This window comes from Aptenodytes patagonicus, chromosome 16 (genome assembly GCF_965638725.1).
Source record: "Aptenodytes patagonicus chromosome 16, bAptPat1.pri.cur, whole genome shotgun sequence".
NCBI lineage: Eukaryota > Metazoa > Chordata > Aves > Sphenisciformes > Spheniscidae > Aptenodytes > Aptenodytes patagonicus.
This window is the reverse complement of record NC_134964.1, coordinates 4,943,691-4,960,459: the sequence shown is the minus strand read 5'-3', so window position 1 is coordinate 4,960,459 and position 16,769 is coordinate 4,943,691. Positions and strand designations below refer to the sequence as shown.

Sequence of the window (16,769 nt, the reverse complement as noted above, 5' to 3'; positions counted from 1 at the left end):
GAGCTGGGTTAAGTTTCAGGGCATGCGACAGGTTTTTAACTCCTAATTTCAGCGAGCAGAGGTGGCTCCTTCCCACGGTGAACTCTGCTCTCCACAATGCAGAGGCTGGGGGAGAGCGTGCAGGTTCCTATTAATCCACAGCAACATTCACATACACTAAGAATTTTTACAGTTTATGTATTCTGATTATCAAGACAAATACTAATGTTGAGCACTGACTCTATAAACAAGCATGACTTGGTCTGAGTATTTTTAGACATTTAGTGTCCGCAGCATGCCAGCTTTCCGAGGGCTGCTGTGGAAAATGAAGCATCTCAGGCCTATAAAAACTGACAAGGAGAAATCAATGTTTTGCTGCAAAACATTGCTTCATATTGCAGCCGGTTGCAAAACATCCAGTGATCCATTTCTAGAGAAGGCAGAGGCTGGCTTATTCAGAAAACAGCTTAAAAAAAAAAATCTAACTCTGCAATACTGAGATACATAATTTATGCAGAGGCTTGCCACTTACACCAGAACACACACAAGTGTCATCAGTATTTTAAATACTGAGTACCAACTGGTTGTCAAATGCAAGTCAGCAATTTCCTTTTGCCTCTCTACTGGAGAGGAAGCAATCAGGCTGAACAAGAATCTGGATGAGCCCTTTTAGCAAAGAGCTTGCTTGAGACTAATTCTATTACATATTTTATTTGAAACACACGAGATGTGGCAGGAGCAAAACAGCTGGCCTTAGCCAACCAACAGAGGAAAAAAAAAAATCAGTTGGTTGCCTCCACACGTTATTAATTTGAAAAAATAATTTCATAATACCAACGTGAGGCTGTATATGTTTATTCATCGTCAGTAATTTTTGTACACAAGGCAAATATTAATAGCTGAAAGGCAACACTTTTGGAGAGTATGTACAGAGCAATGTACAAGCGAGTGTAAGAGGTTTTAAACTATTAATCAATTTAACCATTTTATAAAAAGGAAGTGATGCTTTTTCTTCTAAGACCTCCCTTAGAAATAATTTATTGCCAATCTTAAACTAAAGCAAGGAGGAAAAAAAAAATTTACAATAAAAAGTAGTCCCTGGAAAGTTTATAAAAAGTTAAACATATAAAATTGTAAGCCACAAACATTTATACAAAGCTAATACAAATCTTGGTTTTGTTAAAGATCTATGAGGTTGTTACAAAATATATTTTTACATAAAGGCTTCACGTAAGGTAAGCTCTCACTGCTACTGAAAGCGCAGGAAAGCGGTTTTAAATAGTTTGCAATTCAACTTATTTTCAAGTACAATGCAAAGAAATTGCAAAATGGCACTGTATTGCAATGCTGTGTAATTAAAAAATTATGTTAATGGTACCATCAAATAGACAAGACCTGTAAAGTTAACTTGTGAACAATTCGGTATGGCATGAAACTTCTGATCATTTTGAAACAGGAAATGTTATTGTTGGAAAATGAACCTTCTGCAACCATCCCTAAAGAGAAATAACCAGAGAAGTCTTCCGATGGCAATGGACATGTTAAACATGCACAGTTCTCAGCCTTTAAGCAGTGAGTTGCTCCCAAACATGGTGAGCAGATGCAGTTTGACCAAGCTATCTGGGACTGATGATAAATACTGTTACTAACCAAGTGTCATGATGCTTGAAACACCCACTTGATCTGAGCAATTTGCTAGAGTAATTCTGATGGGCAAAATTTAAAGCTACTTACTAGACAAATGAGTCCAATATACAGCCTTTGAGATCAATGAACCCACCTGACTTTTTTTAAGAGCAGATATTCTAGAAGAAAGCTTAAGTTTTACACAAACTGATGGCTTACGCTCCCACATACAATATATAAAAAAAGTAAAATTTTTAAAGCCCTGATGAACAGCCACAGTTTTCAGGTATCAATCAACTCAGTTTAACACACTGCAGCAGGGAACAGTCGCTAAAACACCAATTTCACCTTCAAGTACAGGAAGGCTGTACAAGACAGTGGTATATCTCCATACGGTCAGTGATCTTTTTAACAGAGCTCACTCCATCAAAGAGAACTAAGAAAGTTCTGGGAAACTTGATTTTCTACCTGCTTTCCCACCTCCACTAGAAATACGTCCTGACCTTGTACCACAGACTGGTTTACATGAACAAGCTTCACTCTTACTAGCCAACTGTGACTCATTTGTTTGCTTCAGGATAAAAATCAGTCTGTTCAAAACATCAATCCTTCAGCTCTTGTACCAAAATTATATCCTGCTATAAAGAAATAATATTTAGAAACAAATCTAAAAAGAAATACAACAGTACACGCTGTGCTCCTTTTCAGGTAGCTAATGAAGAGCAAGTTTGAAGATGGAAAGGCCAAACGTTGATTCGGTTTGTTTAGCCAGTATGTTAACATAGGAACCATGTAAACAGTTACATCAAGGTTAGTTGTCTCACCCCCTCGAAAGAAGCGGGAGTGGGAAACGCAAGCGAGTGATTTGACTCAGTCATTTCATTAAGGTAATTCATTTCTGCCTGAGATTCATATAGTGCTTATCTACCAGGGCCTACTTTGTCAGAAGTGACCCAACATTGCAGGGTCCACCTTGCTATCTTACAGGCCCTGGTGTTCACAGGGAAAGTGATCTGAAAGGATTAAAAACAGGTTTTTTGTGTTGGTTCAGGGGAGAAGCCTGCTGAGTCTTTTTCCCGCTTTAGCCAACGTCAGAAGTGCCCAGAGCCTTGGTGGTACTAACTACAACCTTGGACTGACATCAGTTTTGAGGATCTTTAGTAAATGAACAGGTCCCTTGACACAAAATTCATCAACATTTTACATACACAAATTTGTTTAGACAAATTCCTGGTAATCTTCATATCATCCACTATCCAGTCTTTAGTCTTTTCTGCAATCATCTAGTCTGACATCCTGCAAAACACATACTACAGACCCTCTCCAAATTAATTATTTTAATCAGAGCAGAGAAGCCTCTTTTCAAAAAAAAAAAAAAAAAAACCCCAAACTTGTTCAGACAACTGTCAGCAATGGAAAAAAGCAGACCTACTACTCCTCTTGTTGACTAACAAGGGCATGGATTTGTTCAATTTCTGCTTTCCAACAGTGGACTTTGAGGCTACTAGACAGGTTTGTCGTCTGCTCATGTAGCATTTATAGCTCAACCAAATCAACCTGAAATGGAGAACTTCTGGACTCCCATTACAGGCATGTTGTCCAATCCTTTAAATAGCCTCATTAGCCTTTTTTGAGGTCTCTAGTTCATGATCCTTCTGGAACTGCTCACATATGACCTGAAGACGTCAAACCAGAAGTAATCGTATCCATGTCCAGTAAGGAGGCAAAAATCTACATTAAATATCCCCATCTAAAGATTATATTAATCCTCCTGACATCAGCATTGCACCCAGACTTTATGTTTAGATTATGCACTGACTTCTCCCAAGCTCTTTTCAGAATTCTTTCCTCCCAAAATAGTGCCTTATCGCAGAAATCGCAGACTAATCTATGACTACTCATTGGATGATATAAAAAAATAGAGGTCTTTCAAAGCACCTAACTAAATAAAAATACACTATTCCCCTTCTAGTGACAGGCGAACGAGGTACAGAGATGTTAATACAACTTACAATCACAGTAAGTAAAAGGCTAAGTTCAGAAGACAGGCAGCTTTCCTATGTTCGAGCAGGGACACTGCTCCAAGCAGTGCGAATATTGTGTCACACCTCTTGCCACATGTGCAGTACGTTAATAAAAATTCATTTAAGAAAGTATTGGCCAGCATCATGATCCACAGGAATTGGCTGGTTCCATGGGGCAAAGTGGCAAACTGAACTGCCTACGTGACACTACAGTCCGGGGGAAACTTGGTAACGGCACTACTTTTTAAAACACAAGCTCACAAGCTTACTCTCATTTTGTAGTATGCTGTGTGGTATATGAGGATTTCTGGGCAAGAAGGTTTTTTTGTGGTGTTTTGGTTTTTTTTTGGTTTTTTTTTTTTTTTAATCACATGGCAACAGTAACAACCCCCCCTTTTAAAAAAAAAAAAAGAGGAACCGCAATGGAACTTTTGGTAAAATATTCTTAGTCACATGCAGCACTCTGGAGTATGCTGTGCAACATATTTGGCTCAAGTACACTTAGGATTGCTAGACCCAATTGGAAAGTCTCAGAAAGAACCTCTTTTTTCAGAAGAAAACATTCACCTTCACGGTGTCAGCTACACAAGGCCTCTGCTGGGAACACATATGCTCACATAAGGCCACTGAAAATACCGCAGGAGGACAGAACACAAGGAGGCACTTAGGTTTGCAAGTACTTCTATCCATCACCAAATGCTTACTGATTAAGATGAGGCACACTGTAAGAAATCATGAAGAAAGTAAAAATAAACCAGTGCTATATTAAAGCGCTTCAAGAACAGGTAAGGTACCTACATGTAACATCTGGTCAGTGAAGATAAGAAATACAAGTTTAGCTTGCTCCCCCCTTCCCATATCAGAATTTCAAGAGGACCGTATCATAGTGCTCTGTGCTTTGCCATGGCTCTAAGACATACGTACAATGCAATAGAGTGAAACCGTGTACTGTGCCATTCACTAATTCCTTGTCACTAGACTTCTGCCTGCGTTAGTACTTCCTGCCAGGTATGTCTGAAGCTCCCAATCTAAGTATTTTTAAAGCATCTCCTAGTCAAACCCCATGCAAAGATTTATACTTAAACAGGAAGTACGTTACACCCAGGAATCCTAGCTTCAAATAGATGATTCCAGCAAGGGATTTATAGGATTTCTAACCAACAATAGACCTGAGAAATCGTAAGTCAGCTATGGTATCACAGTCTTCATAATGAAGTTAGATCTAAAAAGTTTCTCCCCCCCCTTAAATTACTGCCACAGTCTAACAATTGCAACAATTTCACTGAAGTTTAGACTTGGAATTCTGAAGGTGGAATGAATTTTCTAGGATAATATACACGTTCTTAAAAGGTCAAATTTATCACTTTACAGGTAACTTAGACAAAGGTCTGCTATAAAATTACAACTTGAGTCAACTTGAAGCTACACTGGAAGAGATTAAGCCTGAATTTCTGCAGAAATTGGCAATAATGTGTTCAGCAGCAGCTTTTAGCCACATATCAAGAAGTCTGACAGGATCTGGATTTCTCTACTCCTGCTGTAAACTTCTAGTTAAAAAAAAAAAAACAACACACAAAAGTTACTCAAATAAAAATGTCTTTTTGCACATCACTGTAACATAAGCTGCTTGAGGTTGTCGTGAAGGATGGTATCCTTGACATCACGGAAAACTAGCCGGATGTTTTCTGTGTTAATAGCAGTGGTGAAGTGGTGGTAGAGGGGCTTCTGCTGCTGGTCCCGGCGTTTAGTACGAAAACAATCCACCAGGAATTTTTGGACATCTGTTAAGCAGTGGGGATCCCCTTCAAACTCTGGAAAATAGTCTTTGATGCTCACTTTTTGTACTTTTTCCTCAAGCAAGTCCGTCTTATTTAAGAAGAGAATGATTGAGACGTTGCTGAAAACCCGGTTATTGACTATTGTTTCAAAAATGTTCAGGGATTCCGTAAGGCGATTCGTTTGCCGATCCTCCATAAGCACTTGGTCAAATTCACTCGAGGAAACAAGGAAGAGTATTGATGTGACACTGTCGAAGCATTCGAACCAACGTTTCCGTTCTGACCTTTGGCCACCTACATCAACCATTTTGAAAGGAACATTTTTTATTTCAAAGTCGTACTCATGAATCCCTTTTGTGGGTCTTCGTGCCAGCAGTATATCTTGCTGTGAGGGAAGATAATCCTAAAAAAAAATAAAGGAGAGTTTGCCAATTAGGATACAAGTCACAGGCATGGTAGCTTGCAATCGAGAGAAAGCTTGCAGAGAAACAGCCCGATGTTTTGAATAACATACACATGTATGTATATTTATATGCTAACACTGAAGCATTTTGGAAAGACCTAGAGTCCAAAGCAGGAAACACACCCAATATTAAATCAAAACATGTACCCCAGAGAACTGAAGCTTTCTGTTTGCCACATGACAAGGATCCATAAACAACCTCAGAGGTGTACCATCAATTCCTCATGCCAGTTTCCCCTCATTCTGGATTACTTTATGTTTCATTCATCCTCTTCCCACAAAGCTGGGAAAGACACTGGCTGCCAACACTGCGATGCAGCAAATGGGGTCTAAAACAGGTTTCTCAAATCAGTAACCACGGCAGTATCCCATTCTAACTGTGGGCACTCAGTTACTCCCATGTTCTCGTGCATGCTGCCCAACTGCTTCTAGAAAAAAAGAGCTGCTCCACTAAGTAATTTTGAAGGCAATCAATTATGCCAGAAAAGCGAAAGCTAAGCAGCTTACTGTGTTTGTGCCATGGATCTTTTGCATCCAGCTGTATTGGTCCAAAAAGTCACTTCTATTAGCTGTGTGCCACACCTGTGAGCTCACAGCCCGATTTTGTCCAAAACATACTGTGCAATTAGTAGAATAGGAGAAGAAACAGGCAGCTGAGGACAGCAGCCCCTTCCCAGTAGTACAGCCTAGGAGGACACCCAAGACGGCCGTACCCTGAAGTTCTCCAGCCTGCCTTTTCTCCCAGAATTAAATAGGCAGGATAAGTGGGGGTTTTTTTACTATTTTTTTTGACTGTTACATGAACAGTCATCATGAATGGATGCAGGAAGAGGAATTCTTATTAGTCAGCTTTCGACAGCATGAAATTCAAGACTCGTATTGGGGATTTCTTCATTCTTAGTATTACACTTCTGCATATGGTCCAAGTCTTTCTGCTATTTAAAAAGTGCACCTGTAACAGACAGCTGGCTGACGCTGAAGTTCGAAGCTTTGTTGTTCACTTGTTATAGAAACTCTTCCTTACATTTTTCCAGCATTTCTCACAACTTCAGAGAGAGTGATTTAGGTTTCAGAGTTGGAATTTTAGTCTCCTCTTAGTGAATGATCTACGATCTTCCTTTGACAGTGCCAGTTACCAGACTCGGAGCTTTTATAACGATGTGTAAGACCATGGTCCAGAAAGTCTGATTCAACTAGTAAGCTGGGGTGGGGGGGCACAAACACACAACTACATGGCAATTCAAATACTGATATTCCAAATTTAAGGCAGCTGGGCAAGTTTGATCCACAGCCTTTAAGAAAGCAATTTTAAAAATCATTAAGTGAGCGTAATGTTCCAAAAACTCAAGGATCACTTTCCTTTACTATGTAAGCTCAAAAGTGAAACTAGCTGGAGAGAGACTGTTTTGTTTGAACTCCACAGTTTCTGTATTCAAGCTGCCCATGACTAAGACACTGATTTTTATCGTGGCACGAATTACAAAGCAGCTCTCTGAAGCACAGGCTCCCCACCCTGCACTTTTTGCTATAGTACTATTACACATCCAAAACCCGCACCACCTAAATCTGCAGGAGAGTTGAACTGCTAAAACAGTACTATGTTCTCTCCAAACTGAGCAACAGATGTGCTGCTACTCCCTTGTCTGATTAAAAGAAGCAACTTTAAAGGGTAAGAAGATTTTTCTCTTCATATTACATTTATCTTGGGTCTTTTCTACCAAAAATTGTTAGAGCAAACAATCAGAGGAATACAGCAATGGCTGTATCAAATGTCATTCGGCACATTTGAAGGGATTTTGAGTAAAGCTGACTGTTAACATTTAGGCAAGAGAATGTCGCAGGTTCATCGCTTATTCCATCTTTCAAACAGGAATGTATAATCTTTTGTTATTCAGGTAGTTAGTCTCAAGTTCTCAGAACAAAACCAGAAAGTCTTAGGAAAGCTCAGGATGGATTCAAATTATTAAAGTAAGTAAATAAATAAAATCAATTCATATAATAGGCAAAGCCATATATACCTTCAACATCGAAACGAGCACAAAGCAAACTCTTCTGGGAGTTGGCCTGTACTGTTTATTCAGTAAAGCTTTCAAGAACAAGGAGCTTATCGGTAGAATTCCTGACAAATTCCCTCTCGAGTATTATTACTCATTTAAAATTCCTTCCACACTTGCAACCACAAATAAAATCCTTTCAAGTGCTTCCAAATTCTACATGCACAGAAGACCCACCATGTTTTATACCAGATAATGGCTACTCTGATGCAACAGTCTGCAAATGAGTGCACTGGAAGTCAAGTTGCTTGGTATACAGCCATCATTTGGCTACAGGAAACTAAATACAACAACTCCTAAGAAATCTCCCAGTATTTTAGTTATCTTTTTGAAGGATGATTATGTTTTCTCCCTCATGCCCAGATCCTTGGGACACTAGCAGCTTGCCACTATAGCAATTCTGAACTAGCTCCTTTCTCACTGTTGACCCCATTCTCCCTATCTGAAGACGCAGCATTAGGTGAATATTCTCCTTGGACGGCACTGAGTATTGTTTTTGAAGTCCCTTCAATGTTTCACCATTGTCAATCGGTACTTTTCCTGCAAGCATCCCCAAGCACACTCTTCCTTTTCCACATTTCACCCCATCTTCCACATTGACCGTTTTCTTTTTCACCTTCTTCCTTTTTTTTTTTTTGGGGGGGGGGAGTTTTGTTGTTTTTTTGTTTTATTTTCTGTGCAGCTCTTCCCAAGGATACATATTGATATTGACTCGGAACATGTGCTTTCTTCCTGAATTACCTCCTTCCTCAAATTCACTACAGCCTGTTTTCTTCTAAAGGACTTCTTTTGGTTATCAGGTAGCTCTTTTGGCTATCACATCACTGTTTGCCTAGTTAAAATTAGAATTTAAGGCATGAATAAGATCCAATCACAACATGGAAAGCAATGTCTCTCTGAGATATTTGAATACATATAGTCTGCACTGGCAGTTGAAATAACAACAAACAGTTGCAAGGAATCCAGCTGATCCCACATGTATGTGCCAGCCAGCTACTCCTATTTTGCTGATCTGATTAAATCTGAACATTAAGTTCTTTTCCCTACGCACTGTTATCATCAGCTCCCTTTTGGCAAGAGGCACATGGATCACAGGACTATCTGTTTATAAGCAATTTAGTTGCAGGCCAGCCCAGTTGTATCAGATAACAGATAAGAACAGTAAAATACTTTGTATTAATACAGTTTGGGGAAATAATCATTAGACAAATCTTGCATATAGATAAGAATAAACCAGAAGAACCTATCAAATCTTTCACTCAGTTACAAAACTTAGCTAGCACTTTTTCCACAAGACCTAACATTTTCTATGACAGCAGATCTTGAAGAGTCCCTCTGTACCTCAATACCATTTGGTCTAACTTCAAACCAGAAAAGCTGTAATTCAGAGCTCAGCATTCCCACAGCAACATCAGACCTACAGTAAGTGTGTTTGTGTATATAAAAACATAAAAAAAATAGTGACTTCAAGTTTCACACTTTAATCAAAGAATGGAGCAAGGTTTCTAAATAAAGAACTTTGAAAAGAAGCTGCAAAAATCTTTACCCAAATGTGCGCAAATGCATGGGAGGGGGGGAAACCCCCAAAACCTTCGAAACTAAAGTGGCATTGGATTCAAAGACAATGAGAAATCCACCATTAGCAGAAAGTTTAGCAGTTCATTAAAGTGAGTACAGTTCTGGTATTGCCTTGTAACTCAAGACCCAATCAGAATTCAGAGAGCGAGTGCTGGAGTTCTCAAGCAAGATATCTGGGAAGCGCATGCATTCTGCACGATGATCACCAGTGCTCTAGTTAGAAAAATGACAGTTCAAAGCAGAAAAATAGTCTGGCTTAAAATTAAATTTTTATCTGTTAAAAAGAAAAATGAAATTAAGCATGATGTAACAGGATTCAATTGAAGTGGTTTGGATTCCTTCATCATTTGTTAGCCATCAGCTGGAAATGACCATGGAGAAATAGCCTCCCCATGGAGTTCAAGCTAGCATCCCATTTTAAAGGCAGTTTTTCCACATGCCATTTCTGCAATACACAACTAATGAGTATTGCCATACAACTTCATTATTGAAGCAGTAACCAACATTGCTATCAAGAAGTATTCTACAGAAGTTTCAGCTTTTTCCCCCAAAGAAAACAGATTTTATTCTGTGCCAAGTTTGTTTATTTTAAAGTAGATACTACAGAAAGGTATCACTGACCTGCGCACTGATTTAACTTAGCGTTCCTAACTGGATATGTAAAAACAAAAGCAGTCATTTTTGGTTATCAATTAGTGTTGAAGTGCTACTTTAACAGTCTTCCGACTCAACAAGCATTTGTAACTTGTTTTTTGTTCAATTTCTACAAAAGTTTTATTTCCAGAAAGTCTCTTGGCCCTTGCATTGCCCTGTGTTTTTGACATGTCAGTGATGAACTGCTGAGATAATGGGACAGTCAAAGTTAACTAAAGATAAAGTTATTTGAGTAGCCACTAACTACATTTCATCTGTTTAAAACCCAGATATCACAAAGACTACTTAAAACTCAAGACTAAAAAAAAAAAAAAAACCAAAACCACTTACTTGTTCTCCAAGTTTATCCAAGTTGTCCAAGAAATACTTTACAGATTCCCCCTAAAAACAAAGCAAACAGTTATTTAAGTAAGTGGCACACTTGATCCCAATAGTTTATATTCTGAAGTCCAGTTAATTTACCAAAACCTAGATTTAAGTGTTGTAAGCTTTAATCACTACCATTTTTTAAAGCAGCTATCCTAAGAACACAACTGACATTTTATTTTTAGGCCAGTTAATATTTAAGCTTAAAAGCATAGGTAGGCACATTTATAATAGTTAAATTCTTTCCAAGTTTAGAATTGCTAAATAAATCCTACAGGGAGTATCAACGAAGCACCCACACCTTCATTATGAAAAGACACATTCAATTCTTCTAACCCTTTGAAGAGTCTGCACATACAGGCATTCAGGTACAGGGATTAATCACTGGAGATAAGTTAATTTATAACTGCATGGCCATACAATCCCATTCATACAGGTACTTCCCCTGAGCGCAGCAAATGACTAGCAGAATGGAGCATGAGAAACCACAACAGATGAAGCATTTTACTAAACTTTCCTATCAGAGACCAAGTTGGACAAGAACTCCTTACTCTGAGAGTAACGAACAGAGCCCCACACTGCCATACTGCATGCTACCACATCTACTACACAGGTTATCTTCTGGATTCAAGCCAGCACTGTCCTTGCAAATAGTAACGGCAGTTTTTAATCCCTCCAGTAATGCGGAACTAACGATTTTTTTATTGTAAGCCTTAACTACAGTCAACTCTCCAGAACTCTGTTAGGGTGCTGGGATTAAGGACGAACTCTTGCAAGGATGCTGCTGAACCTGAGTTCACTTGCAATAGGTAATGTACTGATTGAATTTATTGCAAAGGAAAGTAGTACCTTTTTAGGATTCTCAGCATCATCACAGAAGCAGAAACATGCTTCCTTTTGAAAGCTCTTGATTACCAAACTGTAACTTATTTACTATAAAGTGAATACAGAAAAGAAACCATCTGTGTTTTCACTCTGCGGATGGAAGAGCAAGAATTCTGACCGAATTTTCTTGATGAGAAATTCAAGAAGCATCCAAGGCTGGGGTGACTCCATCTAAGTCAGACAAGTCAATTAGGACAGGAGTTACACCCTGATAATGACTTCCCCTCACTTGAATTTGAACTCTGCAAACTTATCTAGGAAGAATATCAAACCTCAATATTAAACTGTGTCATCTAAGCAGCAGTAAAGTAGGGTAGGGTAAATAACAGTCCAAAAAGGGTTCTGGCAGACATATAAGCCAGGTATCTTTGCAAGTTTCCAGGTACTAAAAAAAGTTACATAATACAAGTAGATACCGCACCTTTAAGTGTGCAATTTGAACATCAACTTTTAACTAGGCAAGACTGGGACTCTGGTTGAAACATGCCTTGTGCTCGACACACCTGCAGGGAAAGAGTCCAACACAGTTGTACTACCTTATTTTACCTTGTATTTGGCTTAACATTACCGATTTTCTCTAGGGTGACAAACTGCAGCAGTAACACTAACCATTTTAAAGCCTGGCGGCACACAGCAGCAACTGCTTGCAATGATGGCAGTATTTTACACCTACATCTTTTTCAGCACTTCAGAAATCCATTCTAGCCTCAATCCTGTAAGAAAAGTGTAGGGGGAAGAGCATTCCTATTTCACAGAAAATAAAAATGCACAACCTTGATGCACAAATCCATCAAGCTTCCCAAGCAGAAGTAACAGGATCAGAATTCAGGCCTTCCAAGTACTAAGACCACTGTCTGTAGCTGAATGTTAAGACAAAATAAAGTTTAAGGTCAGACTTAATTTCTTTTTTAGGTCCTAGTAGGAGCTGGCAACCCTCCTTCCCCCACAGGACTACGTACAAATCAGCCAGATTTCAGACTCATTAAGTGGAGGTACTTATTCTAGAATACCTGGGCCTCAGAGGCTGTAAGTATGCGTGCATGTGTGTGCGCACACGTGCATGCATACATATATTTTAATCTTAGACAGCTCTTTTTTATATAACTTACGGCAATGCCTACTCCCTAAAGAAGCATTAACTCCACAGTACTGGAATGGATGAGTTACTACCTCTCCTTTAAGTCCTGGGGCTTACTGCTACTGCAATGGATTGAGCAGTTGGAGCAGACAAGTAAGCCACAGTCTGTAAAGGTCACAAACACCCTAAGAAGCAGCTTCTCAAAAGAGGGGATTTCCTGAAAACACGAACACAAAAATACTTCGGCCTGCAGCAACAGCAACGCTCTAGAGCCACATATCCAACAGTAAAATAACTGCCAGAAAGCACACCGAGAAGACCGCTTAGCTTTGCAGGCTGTCATGTATCAAAGTCAAAGGCAGACAACTATCAAGGTGGCCATTCTGAAACTCAAGAGATTAAACTATAAAAGCAACCAGTTACAAGCATAATACAGTTATAAGCAGTGACATACCAGTTTCCCTCCTCCACATCTTCGGCTCAGTCACTGGGTTCTTCCCTTACGAAAATCTATTCAGACAACTAATAAAGACATACCAAGCAAGTGCCATCAACATGACTCAACTCTGTATTTAAGGATAAAAGTTGTTCAATCATTGGCTTTTATCAATTTGCATGACATCAAGAACTTAAAACAGCTTCAAATTCGTCATCTGTTCTTCCATCACGTTCCAGACACCCCTCCGTATCATACAGCTACAAGCCAGTGCCTTGACTACTGGTAAGTTTCTATCTGACCTGGACATCTTCATATTAGCAGGCTAAGCTCTGCTAACTACAGATACTCTTGAACCGCAAACTACCACGACTAACAGATTGTTATCAGAATGCACTACTGTAGAACTGAAGAGTTTTGACCCATTTTAAACAAGCTTCAAAAAGGCAGCATTACAAAGCAACCAAGCGAGACTGCTGATCCTTTTCCAAAGGGGTGAACCTATGTATTTTATGCAATAACGAAGAGAAACCCACTGACAACAACCAAGGAAAGCCTTAACGCCAGCAACTGTTAAAAGTGAGTAACTAGATCTCACTCGGTAAATCGATGACAGTGGCTATATTTAAATGGCTGTATTCAACAGACAGTTGTCGCATTCTAAAATTTCCCTTTAGACAAACTGTAAACTCTCTGGTTTACCCTAGATGACTAGAAAAAAGAAACTGGGTTTCCCCACTCTGCTCCACTAACTCCAGTGTGGCTCACCGCGTCCAGCCCCTACCACGTGGCTGCTACAGCAGTCAATCTGCTGCAGTCATGCCACAAAGGAGCCACACCAATGACAAAATCAATAGGAGACTGAGAAACGGCAGGATCTACCCCCAAAAAACTCCATAGTTCTCCATTACATTCCTGTTGTCTTCACACCCATGTTCTGTGAGCACATACAATGGAATTTAAATAAAAGATCTAGTTAGAAAAATGTAGTGATGTGAAAGTCTTAAATTAGTCACAGGTAAACTTTTGAGGTTTTTCTTTTAAATGCAGGTGAACCCTTTAAAGTCATTTTTACAGTTGAGCAGTTCTGAACTGTAAACCTCTGAAGTGTGGTTGAAGGTTACCAATGACCTGTTACGCTGCAGGAACCATACCATTGAGCCTTACTCCTCCACTGCCCGCTTCCTTCTCCTTAACTTAAAGCACAGGCCCAAAGATGCCAACAAAGTGACAAAGTCAAACGCAGGCTCGAGCGCATTTCTCATATGCATGTTGACATACTGCAATAAAGCAAACTTCTTGAACACACACCAATACAACAGAATGAACGGCCTACACATTAGCTTCGAAGATCTTCCAGTATTAGGTGACTGCGCTTTTGCTCTTTTAATACAGTATTAAAATAAACCATATCAGAATATCAGATTTTAAGCAATCACTTTGCTTGTAGAAGATGACCTTTTTTGTTCAAATGGAGTATACACATCTCAGCTGGAGCCCTTCAGCCTCCTCCTGATTCAGAAATGCATGCCAACCACAGGAAGTTGACTGTTAAATAACTTTATTCATAACTGTCAAGTATTCCATTTTCAGAAATATTTGATTCAAAACAGCTTGTGTGCCTCCTGGAGTCTTGTGATCCTTACTGAAGAAAGCCAAGCCAAGTCATTTCATCGTGAACTTACAAGTGATTTACAAGAAAACACGACTAAATCATATTCTTATCAAGGTACTTGATGTTACAACAACAGCTTCCCTTACAACACTGCATTTATTTTAACTAGTCTTGCTCACGCCTGTACAATGAAATCTCTCAAGTTTTATGTAATGCAGTCTTTCTACAAAGACAGGATTACAGCACATATTGGTCATTTACCTATAAGACAATAGTGTATTGTAACTGCTCATGTGGTCTTCTGAAGTAAACCAGATTAGTTATCTTTTATAAACAAAATATGGCACAGAGAAACATTACTGTCTGAAATGTTGCTAGTTACTTTGCCTAAAGCAAACTAACCACAAAAATATTTTGGGGGAGGAAAAAAAAAAAAGACTACATGAAATACACAACAGATGAACACATCTTTTAAACCCAGGAAGTGGCACCAATTTATTTGGTTTCCATGAAAACAATGTCAGCAATCTAAATATGACTTGTTGAAACCTTAGCATAGCCAAATGGCTTTTTAGCTGTTCTAGGGGAACACAGACACTACATTTTTTCCAATAGCAATCACTTAAAAAAAAAAAAAAAAAAGAGAGAAAGCATCAAACAAAGATTTAGTCATCACAAGGTTTAAAGAAAGAAATGTACAATTTATCAAACCATCTACATTTGGCTGCAAGTTCAGTGTGTTCCACTGAACTAAGAAGACTTATTAAGTATCTGAAAGAATAAATCAGGTATTTAAAGAAAATAGAAGATATAACTTAGTAACTCTAGATTAGAATTAGAGAAACACCAAACATTTTCTCCTCCTGACCTCACTTGAATTTCTAGGAAAAGAGAAACAAAGATTTCCTATTTTATTTAATAAGAAACCCACAAAACACAAACAAACAAAAACAACAACAACAAAAAAGCTTTTTTAAAAGCCTAGTTTAGAATAACAACAGGTAACTACAATGTTTTTAGACTGGCATGTACATGCCTAAATTGGCAAGCAAACCAAACCATCCATAACATGGGAAAAGCAGCTTGAAGGAAGAAAGATGGAGGAATAACCAGAGCCTTAAAATTCTGCATCTTACAAGACCCTAGTAATCCTTATAGCATACACTTCATTATATATAGTTTTTTTCTGTTAGAGGCTTAACACAGATAAATCCATGTTTGAGGATTTTGGCAAAGAATCCAGAGAAAAGAATCTCTAACCTTTATTTTCTGGACACCCCACCCCAAGCTGATTCAAAAGACGACTGACTGCAAATCAATACTGCTGCTACTGAAGTTTCACCAGATGTCTTCTGAAATTTCAGTAATAAGCACAGAGATAATTAACGGAGAAATGTTTTAGTCAAATCAATGCAGATTTCCTAGCGGGAGAGGTATTAGAGAGCACTACAACCTCCTCCCCCTCCACCCAAATGAGGGATGTCCATATCATTACACAAGAGAGGCAGATGATACATTTATGCCATGAATGCACCTAGCCCTAATTATATTATTGAGCTCAAATCCACAATTGTCTTGATTGTTAGACCAGTAGAAGTGGAACCAAGTCTTATGTCAAGACACTGAATTGGTTTGGTTTCTTTTACTGGCCTCAGACTTGGAGGTAAATAAAATAATCTTGGTTCCTTCACAGCTTTCAGGTTTCCACAAATTAACTTCTCTCACCAGTCACTCCTCCCAGTGCTTTCTAATGAGGATTCCTCTTTCCAACACGCCCCAGCTAACAGAATAGGACAAAACTTCTACACATTCATACCTGCAACTTGTTTATTCAAAGAACTAAATTTTTAAACCAGATACTTTCCCTATTTTATAGCAGCAACTCAGCAACTTGCTTGGTATCTCCTAAGGTGAGGGGAAACAATTTGTTTCCCAATTGCCACTCCTATGCTCTAACACTTGATATAGTGCACTCTGTTTAAGCGGCAATTTTATTAGCAGCATTTCAGGAGTTTACAATAAGCATATACAATAACTATTTTTTAATAAGGGTGCTAAAGGTATTTCGGGAAAAGTGTCGAGGTAAGCAACAGTATATTTACTTACCATCCTGCAAGTCTGGGTCAAAATATTTGAGAGTGTGCTAACAGAAAACACATTTCCTGGAGAGAAGTATGTTTCCTTTCTCTAAGTGTTAATTATGGCCAAAGTTATGTTAGAACCAGCACAAACT

General features: G+C 38.8%; 1 protein-coding gene across 1 annotated transcript in view; it reads right to left on the bottom strand.

Moving 5' to 3' along the window:
- Positions 1-818: 818 nt before the first annotated feature.
- The window catches only part of GNA13 (G protein subunit alpha 13), a 29,727-nt gene continuing 13,776 nt past the window's right edge, over positions 819-16,769 (bottom strand). The window contains exons 3-4 of the mRNA XM_076354110.1: positions 10,487-10,537; positions 819-5,810 (exon numbers count right to left, since the gene is read on the bottom strand). Of these exons, the coding sequence (XP_076210225.1) occupies positions 5,238-5,810; positions 10,487-10,537 (624 nt within the window). The 3' untranslated portion in view covers positions 819-5,237. The remainder of the gene's footprint in view (positions 5,811-10,486; positions 10,538-16,769) is intronic.